General features: G+C 33.9%; 1 protein-coding gene across 8 annotated transcripts in view; it reads right to left on the reverse strand.

Annotated features, from left to right (window-relative positions):
- Nucleotides 1-20,232, reverse strand: part of FHOD3 (formin homology 2 domain containing 3) — a 652,613-nt gene that overhangs the window by 507,501 nt on the left and 124,880 nt on the right. For all 8 annotated transcript variants that reach the window (XM_051969747.1, XM_051969754.1, XM_051969753.1 and 5 more), the window contains exon 3: nucleotides 9,126-9,190. In XM_051969747.1, the coding sequence (XP_051825707.1) occupies nucleotides 9,126-9,190 (65 nt within the window). The remainder of the gene's footprint in view (nucleotides 1-9,125; nucleotides 9,191-20,232) is intronic.

Below are 20,232 nucleotides of genomic sequence, written 5' to 3' on the forward strand. Positions count from 1 at the left end.
TTCAACTATTTTTTGTTTGGAATGGTCCACTCATTCTACTACCTTCCTCTGGATGTGTTCTAGATTGTCAAGGTCTTTTCTACAATGTGGCATCCAGAGCTAAACTCAATCCTCCAGATGTGCTATGATCAAGGGAACATCTCATTCTTTTTTCTTTCTTTTGTCATGGATTTTTGTTTGTTTGGTTGTTTTTGAGAATAGGTCTCTCTTTCTCACTCAGGATGGAAGTACAGAAATCATTCACAATCCTAATCTCAGGAATGATTACCATGCAAGCTTTGATTTGTTCTGGAACAGTTCTCCCCTCCTGAGTCAGCCTGATGGCTTTCTACTCCAGGGATCTCATTACATTAGTGCCAAACTCAGTGAAGATATCCAAATAACTTTTAGCCCTATTGCAGCTCAAAATGCACCATCCTCACCTTCCTTAGTATAAAAAGATAGGTATGCTCTACAAAGCCTAGTAGCACTATTTACTTTCTACTAATACAAATTTAGCTTCCATATCACATGGTTGGCTCATATCTAGTGTCTGGCCATAACTGTCCATAACTCTCTGGTTTTTCACTTGATTTTTTAAATGTAAATCTAGTACTTTAAATCAAACACTATTTTTTCACTATTCAGTTTCAAGCATCAATTAAATAAATTGCTTCCTATTAGATCCAACCCATCATTCTTCCTTGGGTTCCAAATTCTAGGTTCTGTCCAGTGTGTTGGCTATCTCTTCAACTTCTATGTCACTTACATATTTGAAAAACATGCTAATGATACTTTCATCTAAGTCACTAATAAAAGTATCAAATGAGATAAGGCCATGGAAAGATCTTTAAGAAACTCAATTAGAAATTGCTCCTTAATTAACATTAATTCACTTATTTCTCTTGAGATTCAGTTATTCATTTAGTTCTAAACATATCTAAAGCTTCTGTCACTTGGCCCACATCTCTCCATTCTGTCCAGAGGGATACCATGAAATACTGTGCCAAATGCTTAGCTAAAATTCATATACACTGCTTATGGCCTTTATTTGCTCACCAATATAATTAGTAAACCTTTTTATTAACCTTTCATAAAAGGTCAGTATGGTATGATCCATTCTTAATTTTACATCATCATCTGTCCCTCCTTTCCCCCTCTCTCTATCTCTTCCTCCTCCCTCTTCTCTCTCTTCTCTCTCTCTATTTTGTCTCAGCACTTAATGATCTTTATTCTTCTCTGTCCTACTTAGCTTCAGAAGAGAGAACTAAGAACAATGGGTAAAAGTTAAAAAGATGTAAATTCAGGCTTGCAGAAGGAAAAACTTCCTAACAGTTGGGTCTATTCCAAAACAGAATGGACTGCAAAGTGGACATCCCTTCCTCATTAGAGACCTTCATACTAGATGACCACCAGTCAGGTATATTAAATAAGGAATTTTATTCATGGGGATGGCCTTTGAGCACCCTCTGAGATTCTTTACTTCTGTGGCATCCAGGGTCCAATGCTCTTCCAGCAATAGCACATTTGAAGTCTTGTAATTTGGTTCTTCTGCCAATGCTGTATGCAATAGCCTCGGGGTAATAGTGAACTGTGGAGACCCAGCTCTTTGAAGGAAGACTTCAAACTTTGAAGTAATTGAAGATAGGCTAAGGAGATTTCTAATGTATCACCAGACTGTATCCTCAAAGCCTACAGAGCAACTGAGTTGGGGCAGGAGGAGGAGGAGGAGGATAGTTTTAGCAGCTTGATTCACTTTACAAAGGAGAAAAGGGACAAAAATCTCATCTTCTTCCTTCTTGCCAATCTTAAAAACTCTTTCCATGACAAAACAATTTCCAGGGAGTAAAGGTTTGTCCAGTGGAAAGGGGATGGAAGAGAGGAGTGAACTAAATAGAAATAGCTAACATACATCTTCTAAACCTTTTTATGTACCTGAGAACAGCTGATCTGTAATAATTTTTATGAAAGCATGAAGCTTGTTATTATAAATTAGTATATAGAGAAAGATCAGGGAGAGATATCAATAGGTCATTAGGCACAAGGAAAAACTAAAAGGTTTTTTTTTAATTTGAGGTAAAGGTGATATTAAGTACTGAAACTGAATTTTGAACTCAGGTATTATGACTGCAAGATCAATGTTCTTACAATCTTACCATGGCATTCTGTTGCCTCTGAGAGCCTGCTTTTCACCTGGGCCTGAACCTATACTGTCCAACCCTTGAAGTGACCTCACCTAGGTCCTGGCAAAAGCTAAAGGATAAAGAACATCCTCAAATTCATCTCCCTTAAGTAGGAACAGAAATGTGCCCATTTTCTTGACAAACAGGTCAACCTCTGGCCCACTACTTTTCTCTAAACTAACCAAAATAACAAATTCTCCTATGACAATATTTACTTTCCATGGTAGATGGTATTTGTTTATGTAGAAATATAGTGCCCATTAAACTACCTTTCTCTTTGCCATGTAAGATGCTACATCTATCCCTGAAAAGTATCCCCTCGATTTCTATGTCTTTTTTAAAATTTTAATAATTTTTTTATTTTTTTCAAATACATGCAAAGATAGTTTTCAACATTCATCTTTGCAAAATCTTATGTTTCAAATTTTTTCCCTTTCCCACTTCCTTCCTTCCCAAGACAGCAAGCAATCTGATATAGGTTAAACATGTGCAATTCTTCTAAACATATTTCCATATTCATCATGCTGCACAAGAAAAATCAGATCAAAAGGAAAATAAACAAGCAAACAAACAACAAAAATAAAAAGGTGCAAATACTGTGCTTTGATCAACAGTTAGTCTTAATAGTTCTCTCTCTAAATGCAATGGCACTTTCCATCACAAGTCTACTGGAATTGCCTTGAATCACCTCATTATAGAAAAGATCTCTATGTCTTTGGTATCATTAGTCTGTTAAGAAACAGACAGAGCACACTAGGTCTGGTATAAAAGGACTTGAGTTCAAATTCCAACATTCCTTAGGCAAAATAATTTAATTACTCTTGCCTTCATTTTCTCATCAATAAAAAAGAGAGCCTGACTAGATGGGACACTCAATCCAATCCAACAACCATTTGTTAAGTACCCAATATGTACATGGCACTGTGCTAATCTGGGGATTAAAAGACAAAAGAAAAAAACAGAACCTGAGCTTAAGGAGCTTACATACCACTGCTCAGATTTGGCATGTAAAAAAGACATTTACATGATAATTTGAGGAAAAGGAAGAAAGCACTGACAATTAAGAGAACCAGGGAAGAACTTCTTGTATATGGCTCTTAGATGGCAGAAAAGGTGAGTCATACAAGAAAGTAGGTATTCTAAGAGACTAAAGTGGACAATGTATTCCAGGCACAGGAGAAAAATCCATTGAAGAAATACAAAAGCAGAGAGAAAGAAAGATGATGGTAATCTTATACAAGTAACAAGGGGGCCAGTTTGGCTGAAAAAGTGAAATGGAGATCTACCTACTCGACACATTGAAGGTTTCCCTTTGAGTGTTATATAGTCCATAGATTTCAACCAGCAAAACCCTTACTCTTGGGCTATTTATCTGTTATCCCTCATTCTTGCTATATAACTAGCTCACTTCCTTCTCAAGTTATAAATCTCCTAGATGATAGTAACAAACTTAATACTTGCTCTCTAACTCCTCACATTTCATAGATCTTTATAAAAATAATAACTTTTCAGTCAGCATATCCATTAGAATCATTTGTTTGTTCTTATCCTTTGTCTTTTGAGTTCATTCTGGTCTGCTTCAGATTTTTCCCTCAGTATATTATATAAAGGTCTTTCAATATTTCTTTATATTCTTCATATATGTCAGCTTTTAATTGCATTGTAGTATTCCATTACATCAACATGCTATAATTTAATTAAGCATTTTGTTTACTAATTTAGCAATACTGTTAGACATTTAGGTCACTTCCAGGATGTTGTTTTGCAATTACAAAGTATGTTACTATGAAAATCTTTCAACAGATAACTTGCTTTGCTTTATAACACTTTTAGGGAACTGCCTAACAGTGAAATTATTGTATCAAAAGGTATAATATCTTTAAAACTTTTACTAGATGCTGCAAGACTATTCTCCAAGAAAATTATTCCATCAATAGCTAAGTGTACCTAATTCTCCATATTCTTGCCAATAATTCATTTCATTGATCTTAATTATTTTTGCCAGGTTGGAGAATATAAGATGGCACTTCACAGGTGTTTAAATTTACATATCACAATCATAGGTTAAGCACTTTAAGTGATTTTTAACAATATGCTGCTTCTTTTGAAAATTATCTATATCATTTGGTCATAAATGCTTGATAATTTTTCCTTTATACATTTTAATGATGCCCCATATGTTCTAGATGTCATTTTTATCCAATATATGCCATAGATATTTCCCCAATTTTTTCTTTTAATCATATTTTTGGTATAGAAACACTTTACTTCATGTCATTGAAAACATCCATTTTCTCTTTAATAATTCCTTCTCTTGTTGAATACAAAAAGAATTATCTTCCCTCCACAACTGAGGTAACTACATTATTCCACTTCATCTTTTTAGGTCTATAATGTGTTTTTTATAGCATCTTTAAGCATTTCTCCATTAGGAATATGCCTTCCAGCATACCACCATACATGTATCTTTCTTGATCTTTAAAACATGCTTAATTTTAATTATTAACATTATCTTCACTAAACTTAGCATAATTTAAAGCATAATTTAATCTTTTCTTAATGACTCATTCATAATTATTGATTAGTTTTTGCAATATGTGTTAGGTGCCGGTGGGTTGAACACTGGATAGATTAAGTAGTGACATTAGCATACATCCCAAAACTTGTTTTCCTTAAACAAATGCCTATTATCTACTTGAATCTTTGTTATTTCCATCTTTCTCACAAAAGCAGAGTACAGAATGTACAGCTGCATGACCTGAGCAGTGTAACATGGCCTTTGTTCAAAATTAATTATCAAATCAAAGTCTGAAATTCAGCCTTCTCCTAAGTTATCTTCAAGCTGTCAATGACAGCATTCTTTTCACTATCTCTATGAGCTCTGAGCAACTTTAACAGCATTCAAAATATCCTCTTAATGCAATGTCAGTGACTGTTTCATCCTCCTACTCAGCTCCAAATTTCTCCTTTGTTCCTTGGCTTTAGCTTCACAAGGTAATATGATAGTGTGACCTTTTAGAATAATGTTGATGAAAACCATTTAGACCAGATTATGGTTTTTTTCCACTACCACTTTCTTCTGCTATTTGTTTGCTTCTTGGTTCCCCACAGTTCCAGACACTTGGAAGTGGCAGTGTGCATGCCAGACGATGGACCTTTTTATTTCACTCATGGAAGGAACTGGTTTGCTTGATTTGATTAAATTCAACAAATTTTACTAGGCATCTAAAAGACATTGTACACTGGTGCAGGGAATATAAGGACCAAATCAAAACAATTTTTGCTCTCAAGGAGTCCCGGGAGAAGAACACGTAGAGAGATAAATAAGGAAAAGAATTTAAAGAGGTAAAAAAAGGCTAAACAGTTATAGAGGGAGAGAGATTCTGATTAGGAAAGGCTTCATGTAGGAGGTGTCCTGAATTGTACTTGGCAAGAAGTCAGGGATTCTATGAGAAATGACAAGAGACCACTTGGGCAAAGACACCAAGATGAGAGTTGAAATGTCGTGGGAAATAAACAACTAGCAGGCCAGTTTGAATGGAATGAAGAATGTGGGAAGGGAGGAATATGAAGTAAAAATAGTGGGCAGGAGCTAGACTATAGAGAATTTTAAATGTCAAGCTAAGGATTTTCATATTTTGTTCTGAAAGCAATAGGGAATTAATGAAGTTTTTTGAGAAAAGGAATAACAAGTTCAGATCACTGTTTTAGGCCCTGTGGGAAGGATGGATTACAGAGGGAAGCAAACTAAATGGTTTATTCAGGTTATTATAATAGTCTAAGGGCATCTAAGTGACATTAGATAAAGTACCAAGGTCTAGACTTCAAATCTGGCTTCAAATACTTACAAGCTGAGTGACTCTGGATAAGTCACTTAATCCTAGGAGTTTGTCTCAATTTCCTAATCTGTAAAATGAGCTGGAGAAGGAAATCGCAAGCCATTCTAGTATCTTTGCCAAGGAAACCCCAAAGGGAGTCACAATGAGCTGGACATGGCTGAAAGGACTGAATAATAAATAAGCAAGAGATGATGAGGTCTTGATTTAGAGTAAAATCTATATAAACAGAAAATGGGTGATACATGTTACTGAGGAGGAACAGCTAAGAACTAGCAATTGACTGAATAGAAATGGAGTACAGAAGAGGAAAGAGTTAAGGACAACCCAACAGATGGAAGCTTAAGTAAATGGTGCTCTCAACAGAAATAAAATCAATCTCATAAATAGAGCTATCAAACAGAAAAACAGACTTTTTCAATTAAAGTCATTGCTATAAACTGCACATACTACTATGAGGCGATTGATCCTTAAAATCTTCCATTCATTTCTTTTCTTACAAATATTCTCTAGTCCTTTTTCTTCCAATTCTTTTCTTCAACAAATCTTTATTAAGCACATCTGCCAAACACTATACTAAGTGCTAGAGATACAAAGAAAGACTCAAGAAGATCTCTGTGCTTGAAGAGTTCATATTCTTAGAGGGAAACATCATACAAATTGCTGAACATGCAAGATCTATGACATGCAAATACAGAGTAATCACAGAGGGTGGAAGTGGGAGACATGAGGAAAAAACTTCCTCCAGAAAATACATCCTTGTGATACCATTGGTCCTCTTCAAGAACAACATCATCATTTGAAAAGTAAGATTGACTGTCTGTGAGATAAGCCATGTTTCACCCCTCTTCTCTGCTCATGCTCTAATTACATTGTAACCATGTAAATTTAAGTTATTACCTTTCTCCTAGAATATAACCATCTAACTGGCCTAAGAGCCTCCAGTTTCTAACCCTGACTAATTCATTCTTTGCAGAGATTCTTAATATTTAAGTTTGACCATATCATTCCCCTGATCAAGTTAGTTAATCCTGTTTGCCTCAGTTTTCTCATCTGCAAAATGAAATGAAGAAGGAAATGCCAACCCCCTCCAGTATTTTTGCAAAGAAAACCCCAAACAAGGTCTTGAAGAGTTGGACACAACTAAACAATCACTAAAGATTTTATAACACATCAACATTATCCAATGAAAGCAACTATTTTCTTCTTTTATCAATAATTTCACTTGATATTTATCCCAAAAAAACACAAAATAAAAACAAAAAAGGCGATTCCCACCAAAACAACTATATAAAATTGGGTCAACTTATATATTTTTGAAAGAATATAAACTTAACAACATAATAATAATAACGTATTAATGCTTTTAGATATCTTTCCTGTGTGTATATATAAAACAAAGACTACTGTTTTGATAGAAATTTTCAGCATTGCTATACAGATTTATGTATAACCTATAGAAAACCTATAGAAAAAAATGAAAAACAAAGTAAACATCCTTTAAGCATAAACAAGTCTTTAGCCCATCCCCTTTATATTTTCAAACTGCTTCACACACACACACACACACACACACACAGATACAGAGAGAGAGAGAGAGAGAGAGAGAGAGAGAGAGAGAGAGAGAGAGAGAGAGAGAAAGAGATACATGATAATTGTTTTTTCCTTCAACTATGACTACTATAAACTGAGGCAACAATGGACCATGAAACAACCAAAAGGGGTAAGAGCTAAATGACTAGTACTCTTGTACCTCTGCATCCCTACAAGAGAAATTGTTATTCACAATTGAAATGTATTGTTAGACCTCCAGACCCTAAATATCACCGGGCTACAAACTTTATGACTCTAACATGCTGTTTGGAATAGCTCTAGTTAAACCAGTGGCTACAACTAAAGATTAGAAGAAAATCTTTCATATATCAAAATAGAGCAAAATCGCATAGGTTAGCTATGAAGAGCCACAATTATTCATCTCCTGTATTCTAAATTTAAACCCAAAATACCAAAATGGAAGAACATGGAGAATTCCAAGATATAAGGATTCTTTTCCAAATCCTCATACAAGCAATTTGTGAGTCTATTCCTGATTTACAAACAAAAGCTATTTACAATGCAAAAAAAGATACATCATTCAGGAATGAAAACCCTCTAGATACTATGGGGATTGTAATTACTACCATTCTCTTCTCTTATTTTTAAAATACCATAATATTATCTCTAAAACCAGGGATAAATAAGTTCATAGTTTTACAGGTGATCCAAGACTGCATCTACACAGCATCACTGTTTCTAAAAGTATAATTGCCTGATTGGTAGACAAGCAGTGAATAAATGATCCAACTCATGTACATGATGGCCTGGGTAATTCATACTGCTTAAATCACTAAGCAAGTAAAAGATCATGCTTTTTATAAGTTATGAATTAATTCTTCTGATTAAGAACTCTCTCACAGACACTCTCATTTGTTTTCCTATCATAGTATTCACTTTGTACTTGAGAATCCTTATTCACTACAATTCACATGTAAGAATTTACAACTATCTTTGCTATGATTGATCTTACATAAAAAGATGAACTTCACTCTATCTTCTTTGAAAGGAAAGAGCAAATAGGCCACTTAGAAAAAACTCAGAAAGATCATGGAACTTAGTGTCCCGTAAAAGACACATTTTGTACTAGACAGAAATGCACAATGGCACTCTTTGCTCACTGTGACTCTGACTTGAAACAGAAGTCCATTCCCTCCGAGAAAGCTGGGGTCATAGGTCCGTGGTTCCATGGGTCAACTCCATCAGTGAAGCATGGATCAATATAAAGGAGTATCTGTCTTATTCTGCTCCCAAAAGCAGTTTCAGTAACTTAGCTGTTTCTTTTAATCTAAGCTACATGAGCTAAGCAGATAAAGATGGCACAGCTAAAATGGACTTTCAGCATTCTACTTTTAAGTCTATAACAACGAAAGACAAAAGTTACAATTAACTTAAAGAAAACAGGCACATAGAAGTGACAAAAACTCTTTTATTTTACTCTCAGAAATGTTGGTTACCAGAAGTACATTTCACTAGTCACTATGAAGACAAAATTCCTCTTCCTTTGCAAAAGAATATGAAGTTTGCTACTTACCAATGCAGGCATGGACTCTCACGGAGAGTTGGGTCCTTAGGATTATACTATGCTTCTTACCCCTCCTAAAGAAAGTGAAAACACACTATAAGTAGCAGAGAAAAGTTCTGAGAGGTTTGTTCTGGGCAATGCATAGGAACTGACAAACACAACACTAGTTCTTTTATTAATAACAATAGCTAACATGTATATATCACTTACGTGCCAGGCACTGTTCTAAGCTTTTTACAATTATTTGTAATTTCATCATTTCATCTTCACAAAAATCCAGGGAGTTAAGTACTATGATTATCTCCATTTAACAGATGAGGAAACTGAAAGAGGTTGATATGCCCAGCGTCACACAGCTAGTAAATGTTTGAACTCAGTTCTTTCTGACTCCAGGTCCAGCACTTTAAACATTGCAGAAAGAATGCTGCATCTCACAGGAGCTCAGCCTCAGTGCATACTTTAAAAATAATAAGAAGAATATATCTGATAACTATACAACAATTACAAGTAGTAAGTGGTTTCAATGAACTTTTGAAGTTTTTTCCTTTAAAATTATTAAATCCTGAGAATTCAAGAAAACTTTACACCTAATGTTCTTTTCCAATTTCTTCTTTTTAAAAAAAGAATTCAAGAGAGTTGAAAAATGAAATGTATTCAGATGCTAAATTTAACTCCAAAGACTATATTAAAATACTGTTTCATAAATGGCATGTGGAAAGAAATAGTTAATAAGGATTAGCATTTTGATCTGGTTGCCAAACTGAAAATTATATTTAATCTTCAAGGCTTATATGCACTCGTAGCTTTACCATTTGGGGAAAATTTTAAATTCTGCTTTCAACACGTAAAATCCATGAACTGTTCAAAACAAGTCATATTTACAACTATTTTTACATTTATAGAAATAAAAAATTTTAAGGAAATGCAAGACACTGCAATTAGAAAAGTAATCAATATAGGAAAATACAGGTTGCACTAAGAAAGATTGTGAGTATTAAACCACTTAGTGTCATTGGTTACTTCTTGCTTCACTTATTATTGAAAATAAACAAAATCTAAGAGTCTCTCCTCATGCTGAGCTTTCAGGCACTCCTACCCAGGGTGTCACTTGTCATTTTGTTTTTGAAAAGCACACAGTTTCCATTGATTTCATGGAGACCAGAGTAAGTCACAAAACAAAAGAAAGTACTGGATACCAGAAGATTCCACGATCCCCCTAAAGAATGCCCTGGCTTTGAGTGTTAATTTTTAGAAATAACACAATTTCGTGAAAGAAAATTTACCACTCTTTCCCTAAAATAACTTCTAGAAAAGGAAATACAACATTAAAGAAAAGGATAGTGAGACCAGATAGAAAACAGTTTTGCTCTGTGACACATGGCATATATAAATTTATCTTTCAAGTTTAAGATAATCTCCTTCAGCCTAAATTTGTTTAACCTGTATCAGGACTGCTTGCTTTTTTGGGAAAGTGGAAAAGGTAAGAGAGGTAGGGAGAAAAAAAATTGGAACACAAAGTCTTACAAAAATGAATACTGAAAACTATCTTTACATGTATTTAGAAAAATAAAATACTACTGAGAAAAAAAAGATGATCTCTTTCACTGTAAATATTTTAATATATATGCCCTCCTCACACTCACTCTACTGACTACTTTATACATATCATAGTAACAACCTAAGATATCAAGGAATCTTCCTATCATTCCCATTTGCAACAAACAAAGCCTAATACGATTTATCCTAAAAGTAACTCAGAATAAGTTGTCTCTCTGCAGAGTTCACTGTTAATTTATTGGGCAAGGTGCTTGGCATTTCTCTGAAATCAGGCAAATATAGATGGAGCTCTCAGGTTTTCAAATGACCTTTGGGAGATTGTAGACTTGTGATTTCATTATTCTAGAGAATTCCAAGTAAAGAGATTCCCTATACCAATAAAAATTAGCAGTTGTTGATCTGAAATTTTTAATCTTAGAGAATGGCCTAGGCACTGAGATACACAGTCAGTATATTTCAGAAGTGAACCCAGGACATTGCTGACTCTCCAACTTTGACTCTTCAGGTGAATAACTGAAAATAATTTGCTTTCTCTTTTTGTAGGAAATAAAATAATCTTCTTATTCCATTAGATTCCATAATTAGTTTTCAAGTACCTCAAGATACATAAAGCACTGTCTTGGATGCTAAAAAAAAATGAAAAATGACAAAAACTTTGTCATCAAGAAGCTCACAAAATGAAGAGATGAATCACATGCACAGGTAACTATAGCAAAAGCTAAAAAAAATCAAAAGCATAGGAAAAATCAAATAGAGTAGCTTAAGATATTTAATAGGGGAAGAAACCATTAATAGCTGGTAAAAATCATAAAGTGTCGTGGAGTAAATGGCACATGAACTGAGTGTCTTGAAAGAGAAGAATAGAAGATGGTACACTCAAAGGTACAAAACTAAACAAGTACAAGAAAAGATCAATAAATAATCAATTTTTTTCAATGTATCTTTGATCAGAACCATATGGATATTCTTTTTAATTAATGTATGTACACCTGTGAACACTGTCATTCAAAAAAATGTATAATCAATAAAGGAGATATACCAAGAGTGAATGATAAATGGATATAATGAATGGTACTTTTATACCCATGGAATGTTAAAAAAAAAATCTAGAGAAAGGCCTTCAACAGGTTGAGTAAATTCTCTCTGGAGAAATTATAGGAGGACATGGGCACAACATCACACAAGATTGGAAGGTATGCATGGGCTGTAATCAGCCCTCTTTGAGAGTGATCAGCAATTCACTAAAGCATTTAAGTTTTGTAAAGCACTTTTCTCACAAGATTCCTCTGAGGCAAGTCATTATCATGACTTGGAAAAGTGGAATCAGGCTTAAGAAAATTAAATTACTCACCCAGAAAGATAAAATTAATAAATAGATTATTAGAGCTAGAAATTGAACCCAGGGTTCTTGATGCTACAACCAAAGCCAAACTATCAGCTAAATTTCACACTAAAAGGATAAGTAAAAGCAACATCTTCAGGCAAAATTAGTTTAATGTAAAAGAATTAGTGGAGTCTCTCAGAGGTCAAGATTTCCCACAAGTATAACAGAAACAAATATTCCTAGGTACTTCACTGATTTTTAGAAATCTTATGTCACTACAAAAAGTGTAAGTTTTCATTACTCTTCTACCAAGTAGTAAAAGAGACAAAAGAGGACCAAGAAGTTAGAAAATGAGGGTAGAAAGGTACCAAAGAGATCAAAAAGGAAGGGATTCTCAAGAAATGTTATGCTTAAATTATCATAGGTCTTCTGATTAATCTTGCTGTCATCTCCTAACTTCCTGTCCTAATCTATTGGCCTACCCACTAACATTCATTCTATGCAATACTGACAAATTAAACTTCCTAAAACTCTGTTGTTAATGGGTCACTACACAGTTTCAAAATGTTTTATGGCTCTTCATTAGATACAAGATAAATTCCACCATAAATTTATGCCATTTAATATTAACAACTGGTTCTTTACTGCTCTTAGAAGAAATTTATCTTCATGTCTTATCAATTTCCTACTACAATCCCTGCAAAAATTTTCAAGATTTTTCCACTCGCATTAAACCAAAATTCTGCTGTACCTAAGGCCCCTATAATCTCAGTTTCTGATATTCTCTCCTATTTTCTTTTTTTTATTAAAGCTTTTTATTTTCAAAATATATGCAGGATAATTTTTCAACACTGAACCTTGCAAAACCTTGTGTTCCGAATTCCCCCCTTCCTTTCCTCCACCTAGATGGCAAGTAATCCAATATAAGTTAAACATGTTAAAAAGATATGCTAAATCCAATATTTACATATTTATACAATTATCTTGCTGCACAAGAAAAATCAAATCAAAAGGGGGAAAATGAGAAAGAAAATAAAATGCAAACAAACAACAACAACAACAACAAAAGAGTGAAAATGTGGGGGAGGGGGTAGAGGGAGGAAGAAGCAAGGAAGAAAAATTTGAAAGACAAGGTTTTGCAAGGGTGAGTGTTCAAAACTATTTGCATGTATTTTGAAAATAAAAAGTTATTATTAAAAAAAGGAAAAAAGAAAATCAAAATTGAGCAAGGGGAAGGCAACAGAGTTATGAGACCAAGAAATAATAAAACAAAATATAAGGAATGAAAAAATAGAAGAGACTATGAAACATCTTATAAGAAAAATAACTGATCTGGAGAACAGATGAAGAGAAAACACAAGAGAAGTCATGAGAATGGGGGGGATGTGTTGTAATGTGGATAAATGATGATATAGCAGATCTAGAAGTTAAGAAGACCTGGGTTCAAATCTTGCCTCAAATACCAGGTATTTGAATTTGAGTAACTTCTCAACTTTTCTGTATTTCAATTTGCTCTTCTATGCAATAAGTGACTTGTATGATAGCTTAAAAGATTGCTTCAAGCTCCAAATCTGTGATCTATGAGTAAATGCCCTGATTTTAAAAGGGAAAGGTGGGGAAAGTGAGTATTCTTGAAATTATAAAACAATTAATGTGATGTAAAGTTTCAGCAAAATTCTAAAGTAGATTATTAAATAAATGATTTGTAAGAATAAATCTCAAACTAACTTCACTTCCTTCACTGACAGATTTACTAACCTGGTGAATTAAGGCAATGATTAGGATACATTATAACAACATCAGAAAAATATTTAAACTTGCGAAAAGAAGGGAGAAACATCAACTGTGTCCAGTTAGTTTGATTCATAGTTGAATGACAGTAACCAGGAAATGTTCATTAATGAATGGAATCTAAAGAGAGTATTCTAATGGTTTTCCATTAGACTCTTTTTCTGCCTTCTTGTATACCCTTTCACAGGTGGTGTCCAGGCAACGGTTAAATGTGATTTTGAATTAAGTGGCTTCAAGGGTCCTTTCCAACAAATTATTATTATCAACACTAATTCTATGAAAAGCAAATGATATAGAAGTAGACTAGAAGTGAAGGTCAATATATGCTGGAATCACCATCATGTGACAAGTCCAGACAGGTTTTTTAAATATGCTCATTTCATTTCTGTTTCTAAAGCGTCAAGAATAAGCATCTTCTTCAAAAGATCAAAAAGCACACATTGGCAATTTATTATGATGAATTCAAGTGATCATTAGCATGTAGAGGTCTGAAACTCTGGAAAGGTATACGTGAATCTGAGGCAGCCAAGCACTTAAGGCTAATTGCCTGTTCAATGTGAGATAATGGTTCTATATCCATATATTTAGATGAGATGATGATGTGATGGCTCTCCTCACCATTGGTGCTTGCTGAATGTGTGGTGGTGAGGTAATCTTAAAAGGATTTGGTGGGTTGGGGGAGACAGCTCAGAGTCATTGGGCTGCAGGACAAGAAGGAGAGAGGTTTGAGGCTCTGGACTCCAGAGTCCAAGATTCATCTTTGGCAAACCACATGGCAGGCTTGCCTGCCCCCTTCACTTCTCCCCCTAAAGACCAAGGACTTTGACTAATCCAGACTCTGACTGATCCTAAGGCTCTCCAGGGAGTTAGCCTGGACTTTATATCAGCCCAAGAAAAGCTTTCTCTTTTTTACTTTGGGAAATACCATGTAATTTCATCTGAAGAACTTAGACTAATTATGCAAACTCCCTTTCCAAATTAAATTCAGTTCTCAGTCTTGGCTGCACACTTGAGAATTCTAGGCTAATTATTCTCCCTTTCTCTATTTTTTAATTCTATTCATTATGATGTATCATTTTATTAGCAACAGTAGCACAGTGGAAAGAGTCAGGGGACCTAGTCTTTGTTATACTACTAACTAGCTATGTGATCTTGAATAGGTCTCTTAACTTCTCCAGGTCTCAATTTCATCATCTGCAGAAATGAGGGGATTAGACTAAATGATCTCTAGGGTCTCTTCCAGATATAAAATGCTATGATAGCTAACAACTAAAACCACCTACCACATCATTTTATACATTGCCAGAAATTCATAGATACACATAATGTATTTTGTTGAAAATTAGGGGGTTGTTGTGTATAATTTAGGCCCCAAAACCTTAATTATGAACATCAATTTTAAAGTAAGGTCTGTATAGCTGCCATGAAACCCACCAAAACCAATCTCCCAACTTGTGGGTTGAAGAATCCCAGTCAGAAGAAGAGAATATAGACACTATTTTCAAGCAAAGCATTCTGTGCAAATATTATTCCTTGCCCCTGTTCGAAAAAATAGTGCCCTTCAAGTGTGGTATGTATTTTTTAAATAAGGTAACAAAAAATTCATCATTTTAAATAATTAAATGACAAGACTTGAAATAGTTTAAGATACTCTTGAATGCAGGAAAAGCTGAGTTTAGAATTATGATCTTAAGGACTTACCTTTTAACTTGATGTGATGCCCTAGGAAACATTAAAAACAAAAGTGGATATAGCATTTCATTTGCTCAACTCTAACAAAGAATGGTCACATCAAAGCAGCAAATTGCAATAACTTCAATACACACAAAAGAAGTTAAAATTTTTCTAACCCCATCATAGAGTGGATGAATAAAGAGAAACAGAAGTTACACTATTGGTTGATGACACAATTGGAATTAGAACCCAGGTGCTAATATATTCTAGACCTTCTAACCCAATACTTCCCAATATCTGTGGCAAATATCTATTGGCCCACAAACTATTTATGACCCAAGATCTTCCATTCTTAAATTTAAAATACTAACTCTTCCCCCCATCACCCCAGCTTCCTTTCCTTGACTCCTGGTTCCTGCAACTGAGTATCTCTGGATGGGTTTTGATAGAGAATTTAGATATTTTAGAAAGCTTTAATATAATTCAGCTTGAGAAATATTGTTCTAATGCTTCTCTTTAAATCTCTTTCTCTAAACACTCCAGTGTTCCAGGTTATTTTTATGTACTTTAGGCAGCTTAGTCTTAATTAGGCAGGTGTTATAATCATCCTCCCACTTCTGGGATATTTTTTCAAATGTAGAAAAGGATCAGTGGTTGTCCCTTGGAAAGACTGAAGAATGTTTCTCATGTTGAACCTATCTTGAGTTCCCATTGATTGACTTCATGTTGATATTGCTTAATTCTGTAACTTCTCTCTAAAATTATCTTTCATTTACTCTGTATATATCTTATATCTACAGAACTATTTGCATTTTCCATTGGAATATGACCTCCTTGCAGGAAGGAACCAAATTTTTGTCTTTTTTATAGCCCTTGTGCTTAGCACAGCTCCTGGAATATATGTAAGTGCTTGATAAATGCTTATTGACTGATTGAACTAGAACTGAAGCTCTACCTCAGGTATTCTAGGTTAAACTATTGCTTTTACAAGTCAAACAAATTATGCAAATATTAAGTGCCTAGAATATGCCTGGCACTATGAAGTAAGGCAAAAGTTAGTCCCTTCTCTCAAAAGACCTTAGTGTAAAGAGGCAGATTATGTAAACTATGTACAAACTAGACACATATAGGCTAGTAAGTAATCAAAATGGTAAGTAATGGTAAATAAGGCACTACTAACAGGGTTAGGGAGGTCAGGAAAGGATTTTTCATAGATAATGGGCTTTTTTCTCGGACTTGAAGGAAATCAGAAGATGTAAATAAGGAGAAAGAGTATTCCAAGCATAAAGAACAGCCGATGAAAATGCCTAATCTGGAGATGGAGTGCCTTAACTCTGGTTTTCATCTCTCTAGATTGTCATCTTCATTCCATCTCTGACTCACTCCCAGATAATTTAATTTAATTTAATTTATAAACTTACCCTAATGAAGGGGAGAGTTGAGACCATCAATAATTATCAGACAAGTATCTAACATGTAGACACTATGCTAAAAACTATTATAAATATAAAGAAGTATAAGAAACACAAACTACCTTCAAGGGTTATTACAATCTTGGTAAAGTAATAAGAGAAATATATATATATATATATATATATATATATATATATCACTTGTATTGTAATTTAACTTTGCAAATATATATTTCATATATGTGTGTGTACACACACATATATGAAATATATATTTGCAAAGTTAAATTACAATACAAGTGATATATATATACACACATATACATACACACACATATATGAAATATATATTTGCAAAGTTAAATTACAATACAAGTGATATATATATATATACACACATATACATACACACATATATGAAATATATATTTGCAAAGTTAAATTACAATACAAATGATAATTCAACATGTCTACAGTGAGATATCCCCTGATATAAAAGGATTCATTGTCAAATGAATGAAAGTTTTAAAATGATGTAATTACTCAAAGAAGATTCTTTTACTAAAGATTGAGGAAGTTGAAGGAAGAAGAGGAAGATGCTAAGCTCTGCCTTGAAGAAGAGATAAGATAAATGCTAAAAAGGCATTCTCAAGAGGGGAAATGATAGGAACAAAACTTCAGAAGTAAAAAACACAAGATATGGTAGGAGAGCGGTGCACAGAACAATTTAGCAAGGGCAGAGGTTCAGAAAGCAGAATAACAGAAGATACAACTGAAAAGATAGTTTGGGACTAAATGGGAGAAAAGAGACTGAACTTGATCCTATAGAAAATAGGAAATTCTTAAATGTCATATTTTGTTTTATTTAAAGCAGGAGAATAATATAATAAAAATTAGGTTTTTTTAAGATTAGAGGGTGTGTGTGTGTGTGTGTGTGTGTGTGTGTGTGTGTGTGTATAATGGACTAGAGACAGAAAGAACAATTATAAGAGATTCATAGAATTTCAGAATATGACAGAGCCTAAAAGCATAGGTTTGTACAGGAATTCCCTTTACAATAACACTGACAAGTGGTCATGTAACCTGTACTTAAAGAACTTCAATATAGAATACTAAGAATACCTTGTAAGGCAGTATTTTAGGACAAGTTAATTATAATGGCTCACATTTATATAGCACTTGGAAGTTTGCAAAACATTTACCTTATGTTAGGACAACTAGGTGATACAGTGCTGGACCTGGAGTGAGGAAAGCTAATCTTCCTGAGTTCAAATTTGGTCTTAGACATTTACTAGCTGTGTGATCCAGGGCAAGTCACATAATGCAGTTTATCTTAATTCTTTATCTGTAAAATGAGCTGGAGAAGAAAATGGCAAATCACTTTAGTATCTTGCCAAGAAAACCCCAAATGGGGGTCATGAAGAGTTGGACATAACTTAAAAAGACTAAAGAACTACAATTATATTATTTATCTTATCTGATCCTCACAAGAACCCAGCACTATGAATGCCCTAGTATCCTATCCACTTAATTTTTTCTGTTTTATTTTACTTATTTAATATATTCCCCCAATTATATTCAAAACAAAAAAATTGTTTTACATTTGTTTTTAAAATTTTTGAGTTCTAGATTCTCTCCATTATCCCTACTCACAATTAAGAAATCACTTATGAAGTAATGCAAAACATTTCCATAAAAGTCAAATTGTGAAAAAAAAAAACATGAATCTCCCATCTTAATGAAAATAAAAACCCTCAAGAAAAATTAAGTTTAAAAAGAGAGATAAAGAGAGAATGCTTCAATTTGTATTCAGACACAATCAGTTCCTTCTCTGGGTATGGATAGGATTTTTCATTATTAAGTCCTTCAAAGTAGTCATGTATAATTGCACTACTGAGAATAGCAAAGTCATTTACAGGTGGTCATCCTAGAACATTGCTATTACTTTATATACAGTATATTTCACATTGCTTGAGTTCATAGAAGATTTTCCAGGTTTTTTTTTTCCTGAGAGCATCCTACTCATCATTTCCCATAAAACAATAATATTTCATCATAAACATACCTCATAGTTTATTGAGTCCTAATTTATGGGCATATTCTCAAATTTTTTACTCTGAGAAGAGAGTTGCTATGAATATTTTTTATAAATACCTTTTTTAAAAATCTCTTTTGCATACCCACTTTATAAATGAAAAACTGAGGCACAGAAATTAGGTGGATTGTCCAAGATGACATGGCTAATGTCTAAGGTGGAATTTGAACACAGGTTTGCCTAGCTTTAAATCCAACAGTCTGTCTACTATACCAAGTCTTTTAAAAATATATATTGATTTAAAATATACTACTCAGAAACTTCTACCCCACTTCTGGGGACAAGGAGAACAAGTTTAAATCATAGTCTATGTAATAGTCCTTAAAATACTTGAAATAACTAGCCAAAGTATTCTGTTCTCCAAATCAAACATCATGAGTCTCCTTTTCTGTTTTTTCCCCAGATCGGGCTGGAGTCTAAGACTCCATTTTGTTTTCTTTTCTCTATATACTCTCTCACAGTATAACTCTCATCCACTCTAATGAACTATTATAATCTGTATGCAGATGACTTTATTCAGCTTTAATCTATCGCGTAAGTGCTAGACCCATATCATATTCTTAAGTATACCAAATGTGATTCCTCATATGTTTTCCAAACTCAACACATTTGAAACAGAAATCATTATCTTTCCCTCTAAAGCCACTTTTATTTTTGCAGGGGAGACTGAGTCTCCCTATTGCTCCCTATAGCTCAGGCTAGAAGTAAACTCGAGGGAGTTTACTATATCAATGCTAAATTTAGTGCAGGAATAGAAAAAGCACATCTCACTGCATCTCACACTCCCAAGTTCAAGAAATACACAAGCCTCAGTCTTCTCAGTAACCTGGATTACAGGTACCATGTACACTTTCCCATTACTATCAAAGGCACCAACTTTCTTCTAGTTACCCAAACTCACAACCTCCAGATCATTCTTAAATTTTTATTTTCACTCACCCCACATAATTAATATGCTGCATAAGCTTGTCATTTCTAACTCTATATTGTTCACATATGTCCCATTCTCTCTTCTCATACCCCCCTCAACTCGATCTAGGATATAATCATATCACCTTGATTATCTCAATAATTTCCTCATTACTTTCCCTATCACAAAAATTCTCCCCACTCCAATCCATCTTAAATAAACTTCCAAAATGATGTTCCTAAAGTTCATGTACGACCATATCATATCTGATATGTAACAGCATTTTTGCCTATTAAATTTAATATTGTTACACTGTTAAAGCCTGATCTGCCATATTTTTTAAATTACAACTC

This window comes from Antechinus flavipes, chromosome 1 (genome assembly GCF_016432865.1).
Source record: "Antechinus flavipes isolate AdamAnt ecotype Samford, QLD, Australia chromosome 1, AdamAnt_v2, whole genome shotgun sequence".
Classification (NCBI taxonomy): domain Eukaryota; kingdom Metazoa; phylum Chordata; class Mammalia; order Dasyuromorphia; family Dasyuridae; genus Antechinus; species Antechinus flavipes.